This window comes from Pyrus communis, chromosome 10, assembly GCF_963583255.1.
Source record: "Pyrus communis chromosome 10, drPyrComm1.1, whole genome shotgun sequence".
Taxonomy (NCBI): domain Eukaryota; kingdom Viridiplantae; phylum Streptophyta; class Magnoliopsida; order Rosales; family Rosaceae; genus Pyrus; species Pyrus communis.
In genome coordinates, this window is record NC_084812.1 from 26,706,391 (window position 1) to 26,725,532 (window position 19,142).

The following is a 19,142-nucleotide window of genomic DNA, read 5'->3' on the forward strand; positions in this document are numbered from 1 at the left end:
GGTAATAATATATTTCTTCTTCACACGATAAGTGAGTCTTGTTTGGGCGATGAGATGATGCATGACCAATTAATTCTTAACACGATATACATATGGATAATTACTAATTGTCTTGTTAGCGAAATGCCATGTGAATTTGAAAGAGAATTAAGGCCAAATAATTACCTACCGGACCACTAGACACTAGTGTCCCAACAACTCATAAATCATGGATGTACGTCGTACTATCATTCGAAGAGAAGGTCAAATTAACAAGACAGGACCGGTCATTTTCTCTACCCGTGTTAATTGCTTGCCTTGTTAATGCTATACTAGGTCCAAAAATATATAATATGGTCAGAAAAAGATGAAAGTTACAACCTCTCTGGAACTACTTGAGGTTCCCACCATGGGCGGAATTACTTGATTATGGTTGGAATTAGATTGAAAAGAAATTGAATTAAGCAGGGTTGAAATGAGAGGGAATCATAGTTGGATTTTTGTTGAAATTGTTTACGCATATATTATGAAATCGGAGTTAGAATGAAACTGAGTTCGTATAAGTCTACTTCGTCTAAATCGAAATAAAAATCAATATGATTACTAAATGTTCTTGTTCTTTTTTTTTCTTTTTTTTTTAATCTCATCTCTATATTTATATTTAATAACATTTTAATTAGTTATTTTTATTTGTTTGGTTAAAGTGAAGAGTTAAAATGTCATTATTGTAAATAAATTAGTTTATAATCTAATTAAAAGACAAAGGAAAAAAACCCTAACCAAAATCATTTTTTCCACCCAGCAGACCAAACAAGAAAATAACCCACCCATCCCACTGTAACACACACTCTCTCGATCTCAAATTCTTTCTATAATTGGAAGCCATAGAAGGTCCTCTTTCGATCTCTGCATGGATTTCTTGTAAAATGAGTTGTTGATAATTAATTTCATGGGAAGTGAAGGTTGATGGTGAGGGAAAGGTAACGGGGGTTGATTGCAGGTACAGCGGATGCGCGGCGGCGGTGGGGGTTGCTGGTCGTTGGTGGTGGCTGTTGTGTGAAGGACACGAAGGAAAAAAGAACGTGCATTGTTGGGTTAAAGTGGAGGGCAAGTTGGAAATTTAAAGATTATGTGACGGCATAATAGGTACAAAAAGTGGATTCCTAATTCCTCCTTTCTACCGGAATTCAAATTATCACCTAAATATAGGGAATCCAATTCCATCACATTGTTAGAATCCGAAAAATTCACATTGTGATAAATACCGGAGTATGCTGTAAATCAGAATTCAATTCCATATTTTGATTTCAATTATTGTAACATAAATGAGCCTTCAATTCTTTATATAGGAAGATGTAGGGTATGGTAAACTTTCCAATGTGATTGTTTCTTGGGGCATTAAGATATAGGTCCGAATAATTGATGTACTATTTACTTTAGTCCAATTTTTTGAAATTTATGATTTAGGTCCACTTAGCTAATTTTTAAACCAATTTTACCCTTTGTTTTCAAATTTTGAATATTTAAACATCGACAATCTACTAAATATATAAAATAAAAAAAAAACGATTCCATTCTTTACCTTTCAATGAAATAAAATATTTTTCTCATAGATTAAGTTGCAAAAATATACAACCTAACTAAAAGGTACTATACATAAATGTATATATACCTATAAACAAGGTATAAAAAAAATAAAAATAAAAATAAAAATCTATCTAATCAAAAGGTAGATAAATGAACTGAGTGGTACAACTCATAATTACCTACCCAGGAACAAGACAAATTACCATGTAATATAGGAAAACAAAAGTAATTTGTGATAGAGATAGATAATAAAGATAGAAAAATATAATCTGTCTATAATAGAGGTAGGTCATATAACGAAATCTTGTGATACAGGTAGATTAATATCGGCCATGAAATCAATTAATTTGAATGAAAATGCAAATCAAATGAAGATTCAAATTTGACCACGAAATCAACTGATTTGAACACAACAAGCAATTTGATGAAAAAATCCAACCAACCCCATTCTTTGAACAAACAGAAGCAAATTTCATATATAGTGGAAGCCTAGGAGGAGAAGAAGAAAAGTACAATGATAAAGAAGAACAGAAAAATGAAGAAGAAATGAAGAAGTATCCTCACTTGGAGATATATAGGAAGTAATTTGATTCTAACAATTATCTAAAATCAAGGGATAATATTGATTACTTATATGTAATTTTAGGGGTAAATTGGGTACGAAAACCAAAAAAAAAAAAAAAAATACTGACCTGGAATATAATTGGACTCATCTCAAAAGTGACTCACAAAATTGGATTCACATCAAGTTTCCCCTTGTTTTGTTTCTTTTACATCTTCACATGCCTTCATATGCGTGGCAAAATTTTAAGCTTAATACATAGATGATAACATTGGATGACGTGGAACCTGTGTGGTCATTAAGCTTCACACGTGAGCCAAACTGGCTCTAATACTACAAAAAAAAAAAAAAAAAAAACAATTGAGGTTCCACTACAAGACCAACCAGCACTATAAGAAGTTGCCAATTTTTGATACGAGACATTTCATCCCTCCTCTTACGAATAAATTTTTAAGCCGAACACATAAAAAACACAAATTGAGTGAACCGATATGGCATTAAATATGACAATAATGTTGGCAACAAGAAATTTTCATTGTGACAGGAACACGGGAGGTACACCACGTGTTTTTATGCAAGTGGTGGGAAATTTTATATTTTAAGTTACACATATCTTACTATTTGTATAGTGACACGTAGTGTACCACCCCGTGTTCCGGTTATCCTGAAAAATATCTCGTTGGCAAAGAGAAATTTTTAATTGTGACGAGAACACGGATGGTACACCACGTGTTTTTATGTAAGTGGTGGAATATTTTACTTTTTAAGTTATTAACTTTTTAACACACATATTCTACCATTTATACAATAATACTTAATATACCATATCGTATGACGGTCACACTGAAAATCTCTCGTAGCTCCTAGCCAATGGCCACTGATTAATTGAAATCAACCTCTCTCGCCTCTCTCTCTCTCTTATTTATCTCTCTATAAATGCAGAACTCTCAAAGCTATTCTAGCACGTTAAAAGCATATTATCCAATTCTTAAGTAATGTCGTCTCAGCTGCAGAAACCCAACTATGCTCTATCCTTTCCTCTCTTGCCAAAATCTTCTAGTAACCCTAATCATCTGATTAAGCATGGTAGCCCCTCCCTGATCAGCATCCTTCCGCGCCACCATGTCCATCAAAATCGTAATAAGAAAAACTCCTCATCCTTGGTGATCCGTGCCACTTCTAGTGATCTCAGACCATCACCTGCATCAGTGTCCATAGTTACTTCAACAGAGAATAATGACTTTACGGTAAGGGCTGTGGTCACGGTGACGGTAACAGCTGGAGGGTTCCTCTCTAGCATAGGCTTGACTCGGCCCCTCGACGACTTTACCGACTTGCTCGGAGAAACCTTGCTTTTGGAGCTTGTTAGCGCCGAGCTTGACCCGAGTAAGCAAGCAGTACTGTAAGCATACAAAATAGGGGTGTGCTATCCACATATTTCATTTTACTTCTTACATACTCCTTGTTAATTTTTATCCGTTAATTTTCTTCAATTCATTTGATCTGATGATCGAAAATTAGAAGGATGTGTGAAAAGTAAAATAAGGTGTGTGAATATCACATCCTACAAAATATATAACTTTTTCCATTAAACAGGTTACAGAACAATCACACAGATTATCTTGCAGCTCAGCCAGTTTGACCGTAGTAATTAATAATTATCCAAAATCATGTTATCTTTATTTCCACAAATATTTTTAGAGTTGACATTTTTTTGTTTCTTTCTGTTCGATACAAGTGAGGTCTTTTGCTTGTTCTAGACTAGAATTGTTCATTATTCGTTTGGGTCTTTTTTTAAGGATTCTTTAGATATAAATCATTGCAACACTTATTTTCTTAACAAAAACTCATCTTATTTTAAACATCCAAATAAAATTCAAATTTGAAATAGACTGCCTTATAAACAAATAAATACCTATTATTTTCAAAATATTTACAATTGTGCCACAACACCCTAATTATGTTAGTGAATTTAATTATCCACCATAATTATGAAAAATAAGTGGCTTATTATTACAAAAGTATCTACTTTATACTTGCCTTACCATCGTATGTTCCATTTCTTTTATTTGTTTGACAATCATTGTAGGTAAATTATTTTGCATGTGTGTATTAGGCGTATTTTGTTATAATTATATATATGCATGCAAATAATTTATCTATTTTTTTAATGTAAATATAGGTAGTTGATTAATTTTTGAATCTGGCTGAAAACATTTATTTATTTTGTAAGTAAATTATTTTTCATGTGATATTACATATATGCTAGCCACATTTTGTTATTATTATATAGTAAGCGCAATCAATCAACATTCATTAATTTTGTAGGTAAATTATTTTGCATGTATTATTACATAATTTACTAGGAACTTATATTGTTATTGTATAAGTTGTGCACAATAATTTACCTATATTATATTTAAAATATTGATAATTTTGAATAAAATAACTTTTTTTTTATATTTGTTGGATATACTAATTGGAGGAGGATTCTCTCCCTTCATAAACTCTCTCCCCTTTCCTTCCCTCCTACTTGAACGGTTATGGTTAAATCACATCAACATCTTATATTAATTTTTTTTTATAGAGATAATAAACAAAAAACAATATGTGAGAGGAGAGGAGGGAAGTGGATGGGAATAAGAGGGGAAATAATCCTACTCCATACTAATTTACATGTTAGCATCATGTGAAAACAACTATATAAGGAACAAAACATTGATATCATGTAATTTTTGTTATTAAATGCATAGGAATTATGACATTTAAATTTTTTTCCAAATCCGCTTCAGGTATTTGAAGACATTTAATTGAATGAGATAATGTAAAATAAATGTAGATAATAAGTGAGAGACCCAAAGTCACTGTTACTAGGGGTAATTTAGACATCCAAAAATACAAATTTTACCAAGTCAAACTTAATTATAGATATTGCTTAGTTGGAGCCTAGTCATTAGGTTTTTGTTAGAGAAATTTTAGTAAAACAATCCCAAATAAAACGGCTTCCATCAACTTATATAAATTTTAGTAATACAAACCCAATAACTACTTTTATTGGGGATGCTAATTTTAGCCTTTTGGGGCTACTCTTTTGTTAGTTTATTTTTTTACTTTTCATTTTTTTTTCCTGACTGCACGCAAAGAGGTATCGTGCATAAATGTAAGTCGAATGTTAGAAACACTTCAATTAAGTGGAGACAATTACCGTGGATGATGAAACCTTATAACTAATCCAAATTAATCGACTGGCCTCAAAAAAATTACCAAAAATAAAACGCAGCAAGATGGCTCTCTCTATGGGAATCCTTTTTGTCAACTAGAGATTGTAAATTATATGTTTTACCTTCCTCAATCAAATAATTTTTCACGAAATGTTAAAATTTAAGGTTATTTCATTTACACCATAGCATTCTCTTTTCATGTTTTCACATACTTCTTTGAAGTTTAAGAAATGCCACAAACACTTCGGATTGTTAAGAGTGTTACTAAGCCTACCCCATTGTCCTATTTTCCCACTCAATTACTTTAATGGAGAAACTTCTGGACACCCACAGACCAAAAGAATTGTTAGGTTCTAGGGTTTAGGTTGGATGAGATTCATTGAAAACCCAGGTGTGGATTATGGGTTGGCTATGTAATTGGAGAAGGATTTGGTCTTGGCGTGAAAAGGGGGACATGTTTGGGTGAGTTAGTGGTTTGGGTGGCAGAGAGAGGAAAGAGTGTGGTGGTGGGTAGGGGAGAAAGGTATTGAGTATTGAGAGGTGGTGGTGGATGGGCTGCGAGATGGGGGTGAGTGGGCGGCCGGGCTGGGGGTTCGGCTGTCGTCGGGTGTTGCAATTAAGGATGAGATAGATAAAAAAAAAAATGTATAAAAATTTGAAAATATATTAAAGGTTATTTTAAGAATAATAGGGGGTGGGAAAATAGCTTTTTAATTTTTTAACCTTTTAAAGTGATTGAAATTATAATACGAGTGAAAAAAAAATAAGACAATGAAATGGATCTATCAACACTCATTGTTAATTAATCCGAAATTGTTCAGTTTACAAAAAAAATAAAAAAAATAAAAAGTTATGTTACAATGACCCACATGTCCTGTTTTCTCACCCATTTTTTTTATGGAAATTTTAATTACATATTTAAGCCCTAATAAAAAGCTATAAGAAGAAAATGAAAAAGAAAAAAAATGAAGAGCCCAGAATCTCTAGTCTCTTTCTTCCCTGTTTCTCTCTCTTTCAGCCCCTGTCCTCTCTTCCTTTGTTTCCAAGTCAACTCTGTCTCTATGACTAATAGCTGGGAAAAATATGCAACAGATATGGTGAGGGGCTTCAATTCTTGACAAGAATATCCAAAAGTTTGAAATCTCATAGTTATTCATATTGATAGTCCTTATATTTGGATCTGGTACTGAGAGAAAGGAAGAGAGAAGAAGAGAAAGGGAGAAAAATTTGACCTGCGGCGAGGCGAACAAGAGTTGTTGCCGGCGGATGCGGTGGTGATTTTGGTTAATGCTGGCTAATGAGTTTTTTGGCTTTTTTCTCCATCTTCAGTTTTTGTTTAAATTTTAAAGGATGAAGTGTAAATTTAGTCCTTGAATTATTAGGGTTTAGGGTTTCTGAATTAATTTTTCAATAAAATAAACCCTTAACATTTCATATAGGTTGTGAATTTAACGTTTAATTTACCCTCCAAAGTTAACTTTATACACTATTTCTTTATGTAAAATTACCAATTTATCCTCCAATGTGTATCATATGCAAGTAATGTGACTTAAATTGACAAAAAATTGAATATAGCAGCTTTGAGTATAATATTAGGGATGTAATTGATATATTTTTATAATTCAATGATTGATTTTTCTAAAAAAAATAGTTTAGGATCTAATTTTCACTCGGATGATAATTCAATGACTAAATTGACAGTTTAGCTAATTTTAAAATAGAGATATTTTAGGAATAAGAATGGGTGAGAACTAGAGGATTTGGTTTTTTGCATTTTTTATGGTGGGCGGTGATATAGGGTGAGTGGAAGAATAAGGCAAAGGAGTTGGGTCTAGCAACTCTTAAAAAAAATTGTAAATAACAAATCTACCCTAGGATAATAATTGAATGACCAGTTCTTGAGATTTACTGTGTTTTCACAAAAAGTCCTCAAGTTCTGTAACAACTCAATTTTCTGGCTCCCACACCCTTCATTCTCATTCTGCAATAACGTTTTCTTTGCTCACATGCATAGCATGATAGCATGTGTGGTATTACAATTGGATGAACAAATAGCACTTTAAATTTTACAAATACTGATTAAGTTTGTTTAACTATTTGTCTTAACAGATTAATTTACTCACTACATATTTCTGATTTGGGTTTTGTTGTAGAGACGGGGTTGGAGAAGGAAACAGTGAAGGGGTACGCGCAGAAAGTGAGCCAAAAGGATGACGAGGTGCTGTATGAGACTACTTTCACCATCGCAGCAGAGTTTGGAGAGGTTGGGGCTGTTCAGGTAGAGAATGAACACCACAAGGAGATGTTCATCAAGAGCATCGACCTCGACGGCTTCCCGAATGGCACTGTTAATGTTCCCTGTAATTCCTGGGTTCATTCCAAAGTTGACAACCCAGTGAAGAGAATTTTTTTCAGTAACAAGGTCCTTTATTTTAGATCCTTATACATTTTCCTTGCTTTTTCATTATTATTATACAAACATATGGACTCAGCTTCTTACTGATAGTTCAATTTGCTAAATAAATGGACTCCAAATTGGAATGGTACTGATATATATTGGCACTCCTCATCCTAAGCTTTATTTTAACCTTTCCGGCTTGACTGTTGCTATTTTGCAGTCCTATTAAGATTCATGTCTTGCATATGTCGTTGATGTACTGTTGAAGTTTTTTTTTTTAATCAATGTCGCTTTGTTCAACAAGGAAAAAAGTGCTCGCTTTCTTACCTTCTTTCCTTAAGTTACCATATGTTTTGACTGGTTCTATCTGACAGTGTTTCATACAATATCATTTGATATTGTAATTTGTGTTAACATGTAATGAAGCAGTCGTACATACCATCAGAGACACCAAGTGGGTTGAAGAAGCTAAGAGAATTGGAGCTGCAGAACTTGCGAGGAGATGGAGAGGGCCAAAGAAAAACATTTGATAGGATATACGATTATGACACTTATAATGACCTTGGCGATCCGGACAGCGAAGATCAACTGGCTAGGCCTGTCCTAGGCGGCAAAGATCACCCGTACCCAAGGCGCTGCAGAACTGGAAGACCACGCTCTAAAAAGGGTAATTATATAACCAACTAATTGCATAATAATCCCTAAACTGGTTGTAAAAAGTAGAAGCCATGTCATTTTCCACTCAATAGGTCATTGGTAAAGAAAACTTGCCTATCCCAGGTTCTAATGCTGCCTCTTCTTTCTTTCTCACTCGGAATATGAAGTCACGTCACGAGTGAAATAGGAAAAAGAGGGGTATCCAATTTGCTCCCAAATTGGGCATATATGAAAATAAAACCGTGTTCTAGACATTGATGAAAACTAAATTTTTTTTTTTTGGTGGTGCGTGTACCATAACACGTATGTACAAAAATAAATTTGTGTTGTATGCTTTTTGGTATGGAACCTATGTTAATGTTAAGGACAATGATTCTAACTATGAACCATTTGCTTCTATTGTGCTAATTGCTCGAATTGCATGGCTGAGAGACTACAAGTGCAATGTGATCATTTTGTACCTATATTACAGATCCTTTATCAGAACAAAGAAGCAGCAGTGTGTATGTACCAAGAGATGAAGCGTTTTCAGAGGTGAAACAGCTGACATTTTCGACAAAGACATTGAAATCTGTGCTACATGCGTTGCTCCCTTCGCTCGAGACAGCACTTATTGATCCAGACCTAGGATTTCCATACTTCACAGCCATAGATTCATTGTATAACGAAGGAGTCACGTTACCTAAGCCAAAGACTGTTGGGTTTTTTCGTACAATCATCCCCAGGCTAGTCAAGACTATTACAGACAGCGGAGATGATCTTTTGCTCTTTGAGACCCCTGAAATAATAGACCGTATGCCTCCCTCCTTGTCTCTCTGTGTATAGATCGCAGTTGAGCAAAACTTTTTAAATAATGATACTCTTATGAGGAAAAGAAGAGACCACCAAATTGTTGGCTTCATCCTGTATATCACTTGTCTTTTATTGCAGGTGATAAATTTGCTTGGTTTAGAGACGAAGAATTTTCCAGGCAAACTCTAGCTGGTCTTAATCCATATAGTATCGAGCTCGTGACGGTATGCTTTCTTCATTAATTTACTGATACAAGCAGAACCATTTCACATCAATTAAGACATTCAAATTTGTACTGTTCATTTCTCACCCCAGGCCTCCATCTTCCTTGGTGATCAAGTAATAAGTGTTAGAAGAATATCTTGTTTTAGTTTGTTAAACCCTCTTTTATTTTCTCCAGTGGCACTGAATTATATAATTTCTGGATGCAGGAATGGCCATTGAAAAGTAAACTTGACCCCGAGATTTATGGCCCCCCAGAATCATTGATCACAACAGAATTGGTTGAGAAGGAGATAAAAGGTTGTATGACAGTCAATGAGGTATAATAAGCACACACCAATCTCTTTAACTTGCAACCGAGTTGTTTTGGATTACCAATCTCTTTAACTAGTTGAAAATTGCTTGAACATGAAATGTAGGCCTTGGAAACAAAGAAGATGTTTATTTTGGATTACCATGATCTGCTCATGCCTTATGTGAACAAAGTAAGGGAGATTGAAGGTACCACACTGTATGGTTCTCGAACACTATTCTTCCTCACTGAGAGCGGGACACTGAGGCCTGTTGCAATTGAACTCACTCGGCCGCCTGTTGATGACAAGCCACAATGGAAGCAAGTCTTTACTCCAACTTGGGATGCCACCGGTTGCTGGCTGTGGAAGCTTGCTAAAGCCCACGTTCTTGCTCATGACGCCGGCTATCATCAGCTTGTCGTGCACTGGTAAGCATCTCGTGCCCAAGGTGGGCTCAAATCCCTTTTTGTATTGGCATTGAGTTACCAAATTAGTCCTGTAAATGGAATTTGAGTGACTCCGGAAACCACGAATGTGGAACTTCACATCATGCCCCCTGCTCAAGTGTGCATATTAGGTTATTGTAGCTGTGCCAATCACGAAATATGAGACCAACTCATGGGTAATAACTTGTTTGTACTTTTATATTTTCACAGGCTGAGGACTCATTGCAGTACAGAGCCATACATAATTGCAGCTAATCGACAATTAAGCGCAATGCATCCCATCTATAGACTTTTGCACCCTCATTTCCGGTATACAATGGAAATCAATGCTCTGGCTCGAGAAAGCCTCATCAATGCAGGTGGAATCATTGAGAGCACATTTTCACCTGGAAAGTACTCCATTGAGATCAGTTCTGCTGCTTACGACCAGCTTTGGCGCTTTGACATGGAAGCTTTGCCAGCAGATCTCATCAGAAGGTATTTTACTTTATAAAACTAGTATAAGACTAATCCAAACTATCTGGTGTAGGAAACTTTGTACAAATAAGATCTTCAATACCTAAAAAGAAAAATCCACTCAAAACCCCCCGTGGAATTTGGACTGCTTGTTCATAATTGTTTGATTTGATTTCAGGGGAATGGCAGTTGAGGATCCTACAGCTGAGCATGGCTTGAAGCTAACAATTGATGACTACCCATTTGCAAATGATGGCCTCATCCTGTGGGATGCCATTAAGGAGTGGGTGAGTGATTATGTGAACCACTACTACACAGACCCAAATCTTATTGAGTCTGATACCGAGCTTCAAGGTTGGTGGACAGAAGTTAGAACCAAAGGCCATGCAGACAAGAAAGATGAGCCATGGTGGCCTGTTTTGAAAACGCCAGAAAATCTGATTCACATTTTGACAACCATAATTTGGGTAACAGCAGGTCACCATGCAGCAGTGAACTTTGGCCAGTACACGTATGGTGGATATTTCCCTAATCGCCCTACAATTGCTCGAATGAACATGCCAACTGAAGATCCATCTGAGGAGTTCTTCCAGAACTTCATGAAGAAACCAGAAATGGCTCTGCTGATGTGCTTCCCTTCACAGATTCAAGCAACAAAAGTTATGGCCATCTTAGATGTACTATCGAATCATTCACCCGATGAGGAGTATATTGGTGGGAATCTAGAGTCATCTTGGGCTGAAAATCCTGTCATCAAGGCCGCATACGAGAGATTCAATGGCAATTTGAAGAGGCTAGAAGGCATCATTGATAAGAGGAATACCAATTTGAACTTGAAAAACAGAGTTGGAGCAGGCGTTGTTCCATATGAGCTGTTGAAGCCTTTCTCAACTCCCGGTGTCACAGGAATGGGAGTTCCAAACAGCATCTCCATCTAAATTTGAGGATGATGTTGTAAAAAATCTATATTTATTCTATTTCGCCCTTAATAAATCAATAATGCGGGGTAAAGTCTGACAACATCTCGAACTTGTAGCATCAGACAACCCGCGGAGTGGAACAAGCAAACTGCTAATGGGACTAGAGATGTATGCCAGTCAATGAACAAAATAAAAACTGAATGGTAGAAAGAAGAATTGGACTTTCAGCAGAATAGTCTTTGCATAGAAGCTTCACTTATAATAGAGATAATTGATATCAGATCAGTAGATAAGCTATAAGATTATATCATACAACTATACTGGATATTCTAAGCCTTGGTTTTGGCCTTTACTCACCCTCGGTCTTGTTAGTGTATTTGATGTTTATGTACTGACAGATACAAGAAAATAAGATGAATGATCGAAACTGGAAAGAATTTTCAGTTAGATTTCTGGAATTCTTCAGCCTCTGCAAGTAGCAGAGGAGTATTTCATTTATCTCTCTTGCACCTGAAATCGTGCAATTACAACAATTAGTTATGCAGCAGGAGCTCACACGTTCATCAAGTGATCTTAGCCATGCATCTTCCTATAGTCTAGGATTCTAACACATGACATTCATAGCCTTACAATAAGAGCTTTACACTAATCACTCTAAGACTAAGTGAATACATAATTAATTTCAAGGCATATTATTTCTAACTAATCAGCTCCTAACTTACAATTCTACAGGTCACGGCCGGGATTTGAAGCAAACAAACGTAGGTTTACAGACTTACATGGTATTCCCTTTCTACATCCACATGGTGAGAAAATGTGTATATTTCAGTATGGGATAATGCTAAGGAGACCAAAGTTTTAAACTAAATGATGTCACCAATGGGAATTAAGCACGTTAATCGACATTCAATTAATAATCTAATTATCAACAATCACATCATTTGTTTTACACAATTTGATTTCAAAATTTCGTCTCCCTAACATTACCCTTTTTGCACCTAGCATTGGTGCCAAGTGTTTAAATAAAACAATTACATATGGCAATTCAGTGGCTTCAAACATCAAGGCTTGTGAAGGATCACTTTCCCCATGCTTATAAGAGAATTTCTTGTCTGTTAGGTCTTATTGGGTACTACAAATAATACTATCGTTAAACATAAGTGTCGATGTGAGACATAAAGTGTGTCTATAACAATTTATATAATAGAATCTCAACAAATCTTCAACTTACCTTGAACTCTCACCCATGATCTACATAAGAAATTCTCTCATTGCCTCCTGCAAAACGCCCCTGAAAGGACAATAAGGTGTGAACTGAGGTGGATTTTCACATAATTGATTTCATCTACTAGCAGCTTACCTGAGAGAGAGATATGTGAAGGTCTGCATGTGACAGTGCAATCCTATATCAGGTAAATATTAGCAAATTCTGCCATGTTATAATGTGGAGTGATCAAACGTTAATAGGAAATGTTATGAAAAATTGCGTCTTTGATTTAGTGTTAAGGTCCAGAATATAACTCGTTTCTTTGTTTCAAAGTACAGAGATCATTACACGAAAGTGAAATTTCAATGAAAACTGAGGCTGGTGCAATTTCTGTATGCAGAACTAGAAAATATTTGACGTGAGCTTGTGAAATAGATAGATTATTACTCCAAATATACACACGCACGTTCTATAATATATAGATGTGGTACAATAAATGGACAAACTAAAATGTGGAAAATCTGTCCTAGAGGAATTCTTCCTGTAAAGAATTAAAGAATTAGGGGACCTTCTTTGCCTTCTGCTGGGTTTCTCATGAAAATCCGAAAGTGAATCCAGGTGACCTTGAAGCTTCAGAGTTTTTCTCCTCACAGAACCTTATACTATATTGTCTTATAAGCAGACATTTGTCTTGCCTCGCTTGAACGTACACAAAGGAAGCAGTGTGGAAGAAAAAAAGTCAGCAAACTCACAAACTGAGTGTGATGCATGCTGTTAAATTTCAGGTAGACGGGCCATGGGTCCATTCCAACAACACCGATATTGTCCCCACTTGGCCACCTGCTCAATCCGTCAGATGTGGGGTTTTATTGCACAAGGCCTCAGTGTTAGTTAGAGTGGGGTAATTTTACTTAAAGGGCTTGTTATCAAGCCTTCTGGCTGACGTGGAACAGATGAATTCTAACACTCCCCCCCCCCCCCCCCCCCCGCGCACGGGAGACCCAATTTTATGGGTCACACGTGAAGTTTCACACATCGGCAACCACATGGAGCCAAGCCGAGGCTCACCCATTCGCGGGGGGCCAATGGGGACCCACCCATTCACGTGGCATCTCTTGGCCTACGTGGAGTCAAGTCGGGGCTCCCCCATTCGCGTGGGGTCAAAGGGGACCCACCCGTTCACATTGCAGTACGAGCCTGTCCCCTGGCTCTGATACCATGTTAAATTTTAGGTAGATGGGCCATGGACGCACTCCAACAACATCAATACTGTCCCCACTTGGCCACTTGCTCAATCCGTCAGGTGTGGAGTTTTATTGCCCAAGGTCTTAGTGTTAGTTAGAGTGGGGTAATTCTATTTAAAGGGCTTGTTCTCAAGCTTTCTAGCTGATATGGGACAGATGAATTCTAACACATGCTGAGGATGCTCTTAAATCCCCGATGATCCAAAGGACCATCATTGCCCTCGAGAACAACCACTTTTCAGAGGGCTCAAATTCAAGGAATTTACTGAGATATTCCAATTTTTCGATGAAATGGGTCCATTTCAGAGTAAACATCATGCTGGAAATCTTCAGAATTGAATCACATGTGCGGATAAGTATTAGTGGCATTGCATATACACTCTGGAATGGGATACTTTGTGACATCTTTTCCAACTCTACTCCTCCTGATGTCTGGCTGTCCTAAGGAATCTCTGTGCAAAATATTTTCAGTAAGATGATTACGCACCACAAAAAACATGAGAACATATATGGTTTGCAGCGTACGTGAAATCTGATCAGAGTTTTGGCATCAAGAAGGCACATGCATCGAAGAGCAGTAAGCAAAAAGAAGCAGTTGCACTGCAAAAGTTCACAAAAAATACTTTAATAATCATGTTCCCTTTTTGTTTATATGAATGAACTTCCTAGCGAGCTCAATTTTTCATCATTGCATTATATTTGAGTGGTCGACCTGATTGAAATATGATATATATTTAATTGAATGGTGTTATTTTATTGAATGAACTTCCGAACTAATCCGTTGAAACCATGGATGGTGGCTTGTTTAAAGCCGTACAAGGATTTATGTCGACTTCGAATCTTCGTACAGCCTTAAATAAGTCCTTTGATAATAATCAACAATTAATGACAAATGTACATACATACAAATATATATACACACACACATGCATACATACATACATACATACATACATACATACATACATACAAATGTGCTAATATACATACATGCTTACATACATACATACGAATATGCTAATAAATAATAAATTGAAGCTAAGTATTTGGCCGACTATGAATAAAAGAAACTATTATTAAACAAATAAAATAATGATCGAGGCTTACGTTTCATCAATATCCTTTAAACAGAATTTCGTCCCTACTTTGTGCTTGTAATTCGATAGACGTCTGCTTCACAAGGATTCGACGATCGAAGTCAAGATTCTAGTACCAGAAAACTTGACTACTGGCGAATATCTTTGTAGTTCTCTCAAGAAGATAGTATTTGGTAAAATTCGTAGGAAGAATGATTTCTAAGTTCTAAATGCAATGCAAATGGATGTATATATAATGTATATATGCTTGTTAGCAACATGTATGAATTTGGGATGCATCTTCTAGGAGGCATGTGCTCAGAAGGGTGTGTTGCTCTTTATACTTTCTTTCATCGTCTCAGACTTCATCTCAAATGATGAGTTTGTTGATTTAAAAAATAAACAATTAAATCTGAAATTAATAAAATAATTCATTATTGAATTTAATTTTAGAGGTTGAGCCTCAAGACCCATCTTTCCAATCACTTGGTAAGAGGAACAAAATGTTATAAAGTGTGAGAAGCTTTGTGGTGGTGAGCAGCTTTTGGTGGTGAGTAATGTGGGACAATGTGTCACATCCCAGTCCGGGCGGGACCACTTCCCAGGCCTGACTTCATCAATTTTTCTGTTAATTTCTCTATTAAATGCTGACGTGACTAGAAACGGAACCCACTCACTAATCCTACTAGATTAAAAAAAATAAATATATTTTTAATAATTAAATATTAAAAAATAAAATAAAATAAAATAAAATAGCCTAAGGAATCCGGCCTTCCCTTTCCTCCACCGGCACCAACCCTTTTTCTTTTTCTCTTCGACAGCCACCAAACCCTTCCCCATCCCCCCAACCTTCCTCCACCACCCTCTCTCTCTTCTCTCTTTGGGATGCGGTCTCCCTTCTCCGTCCTTCTCCTCACTTGCACTCGTCCTTCCCTCATCACCACCTCCGAACTCGACCCATCCCTCCCTTAGTCCCTCCATACCCAACCTTCATTCACCACCCCACTAAAGAAACCAAAAAAACCAAGCCCACACCCAGATCCCACACAAAAAAAAAAAAAAAAAATAAAAACCAAATCCACACCTAGATCCCTCTCCCTTCCTACACATCCATCACCCTCCTACACACCCAAATCCTCAATTCCCTCCCCACATTTCGATGCAACTCGTTGTCGCCACCCTGGGCTTCTAACCTCACCGCCTCCTTGCGCCAGCTCGTGCACAATTACACCTGGGACCCTGTGGGAAGGAGAAAGATGGCAAGTTGGTGAATGTTGGCCTCGACGCCGATGGTTGTAGAGAGAAGAGGGAGTTAGAGTGGGTGAGAGATGTGGGAGAAGATAAAGAGAAGAGAGAGAGAGAAGGGTTGGCGCGGATATGAGAAAGGAAGGCCCGCATCCCTAGGCATTTTTTTATTTGTTTAGCTTTTTAATTTTTAATTTTTTTAATTTTTGAATATTTAATTATTAAAAATATATTTTATTATTTTTTAATCTAGTTAGATTAGTGAGTGGGTCCCGTCTCTGGCCATGTCAGCTTTAACAGAGAAATTAACAGAAAAACTGACGAAGGTCTGACATTGGCACAAATTCGTAAGATGAGGTATAATATTGTTACTTTGAAAAGATGAAGTATGATTGTGTCATTCAACTTATAATTAAAGTAGTTTTGTGTAATTTACTGTTATTATTATTATCTCAAGTAGACATAATTATACATATTTTGTTTAATTATTCCAGTGTTATTGAATGGAACAATTCATAAAATAATTGCGTGTCGTCTCATCGGTGGGATACAGACGATTCTTGTCATAATAATTGAATCCAACTCATGAGTCGTTGGACGCTCCGCATCATGTCGATGGTGGTGAGGTGATCGGTTGTCGTGATGGAACTTTGATTGTCATGCACAGCAGGCATTTCTTTCTTTATGTGCCTTATCAAGAAAATCAGAGCTAAATGATCCAAATTACTATATATGATTTGATGTACACATCACACCTTCAAGATTCAATCCGGATGCCTTGTCAATTTATCATTGCTACCACATGCATTTTTTTATAATTGACTTTTCGTGAGCAAAGAAGTAAACGAAAATTACTGGAAATGATTTGAAAATTTTAAATTTTAATTAAAATAATAAAAATGTGTTTTAGGTGAATAATACCAAGAATGACTTTTTAGAATAAAAATATTTTTTTTGTTAAAAGTGAATAATACCGAGAATGTTTTGTTAAAACTCGCTAGAAACAATCCAAAAGTTGTTTAAAGATAAGCCAGCTTAAACAAAAAACATTTAAGTTTTGTACAAGATGTTGAAATGATTAATTTGGAAAGGGATATTCGCCGGATCCTAAGAATCTTATGATCGTAATCGTTCATTGTTCATCGTATATCATGCAGTCAATTTTCGTTAGATATTATTTATATTTAATTTTAAAATTTAAAAAGAATGAAAAGGATAGGGCAATGCATCGGTGGCAATATCCAGATTTGACAACTGCAATTTCTGCTAGCCGAAAACAATGAAATGGTCAATGCAAACATTACAGACAGATTAAAAAGCAAAAATTGAAGCCAAGGAAAAACTTGAAAACCCACAAAAAACCGAAATCTTATAGGAGTCCTATCTTTCCATCGTTTTCCTTCTTCAAAATAAAAACAGTAAACTCTAATTTGAGTGCCTACACATATACATCGGATAAAAATGGAGAAAAAAATATCCAGAACAGCGGCAGAGATAATAAAAATGATAAAAAAAAACCATAAATATTTTCAATCAAAAGTATAAGAATTAAACTCACTGGAAGCTCTGTAACCAGTTGCAAGTGGCTGCACCCTCGTTAGTGACCAATTGCAAAGTGGCCTTTTTGCCCAACTTTGTAACCAATTGGTATAAATTCGTAAGATGAGGTATAACATTGTTACTTTTAAAAGATGAAGTATGATTGTGTCGTTCAACTTATAATTAAAGTAGTTTTGTGTAATTTACTGTTATTATTATTATCTCAAGTAGACATAATTATACATATTTTGTTTAATTATTCCAGTGTTATTGAATGTAACAATTCACCAAATAATTGCGTGTCGTCTCATCGGTGGAATACAGACGATTCTTGTCATAATAATTGAATCCAACTCATGAGTCGTTGGACGCTCCGCATCATGTCGATGGTGGTGAGGTGATCGGTTGTCGTGATGGAACTTTGATTGTCATGCACAGCAGGCATTTCTTTCTTTATGTGCCTTATCAAGAAAATCAGAGCTAAATGACCCAAATTACTATATATGATTTGATGTACACATTACACCTTCAAGATTCAATCCGGATGCCTTGTCAATTTATCATTGCTACCACATGCATTTTTTTATAATTGACTTTTCGGTGGCAATATCCAGATTTGACAACTGCAATTTCTGCTAGCCGAAAACAATGAAATGGTCAATGCAAACATTACAGACAGATTCAAAAACAAAAATTGAAGCCAAGGAAAAACTTGAAAACCCACAAAAAACCGAAATCTTATAGGAGTCCTATCTTTCCATCGTTTTCCTTCTTCAAAATAAAAACAGTAAACTCTAATTTGAGTGCCTACACATATACATCGGATAAAAATGGAGAAAAAATATCCAGAACAGCGGCAGAGATAACAAAAATGATAAAAAAAAACCACAAATATTTTCAATCAAAAGTATAAGAATTAAACTCACAGGAAGCTCTGTAACCAGTTGCAAGTGGCTGCACCCTCGTTGGTGACCAATTGCAAAGTGGCCTTTTTGCCCAGCTTTGTAACCAATTGTAAAGTCGTCTTTTTGCCCAGTTCACATTAAATTTCATTTCAGTTATTTTCATAGAAAAACTAACGAAAAATAATTGAAAACTTTGAGTTTTAATGATAAGGACAAAATAAAAGGTAAAGTAAATAATACCAGAATTAACTTTTTAGTGTAAAAATATGATTTTTCCTTAAAATGAACAGTATCAAGAGTTTTTCGTTAAAGTTCCATATTTTCATTCGTATGTAAATATATTTGAATCGTTGATTGCTATATGAATTCTACAAAGCTACGAATGGAAGTTGG

General features: G+C 35.8%; 1 protein-coding gene across 2 annotated transcripts; it reads left to right on the plus strand.

Moving 5' to 3' along the window:
• Nucleotides 1–3,113: 3,113 nt before the first annotated feature.
• Nucleotides 3,114–11,819, plus strand: LOC137747298 (linoleate 13S-lipoxygenase 2-1, chloroplastic-like). 2 transcript variants are annotated; one of them, XM_068487386.1, is made up of 9 exons: nucleotides 3,114–3,514; nucleotides 7,503–7,771; nucleotides 8,177–8,414; nucleotides 8,877–9,197; nucleotides 9,335–9,420; nucleotides 9,628–9,738; nucleotides 9,838–10,139; nucleotides 10,368–10,634; nucleotides 10,792–11,819. In XM_068487386.1, exons 1-9 carry the CDS (start codon nucleotides 3,124–3,126, stop codon nucleotides 11,549–11,551), a joined length of 2,745 nt encoding a protein of 914 aa, XP_068343487.1. In that variant the 5' UTR covers nucleotides 3,114–3,123; the 3' UTR covers nucleotides 11,552–11,819. The 2 variants fall into 2 exon arrangements, with proteins under 2 accessions (XP_068343487.1, XP_068343488.1); XM_068487387.1 differs by lacking the exon at nucleotides 3,114–3,514 and adding an exon at nucleotides 7,260–7,379 and having other exon boundaries at nucleotides 10,792–11,777.
• The last annotated feature ends 7,323 nt before the right edge of the window (nucleotides 11,820–19,142 follow it).

Bases quoted from the DNA above. Each gene is read 5' to 3' on its own strand.
- LOC137747298 (XM_068487386.1), top strand. From the start codon at position 3,124: ATGTCGTCTCAGCTGCAGAAACCCAACTATGCTCTATCCTTTCCTCTC. The intron at 7,772-8,176 runs GTCCTTTATTTT...GTAATGAAGCAG, and splicing joins GAATTTTTTTCAGTAACAAG to TCGTACATACCATCAGAGAC. The intron at 10,140-10,367 runs GTAAGCATCTCG...ATATTTTCACAG, and splicing joins CATCAGCTTGTCGTGCACTG to GCTGAGGACTCATTGCAGTA.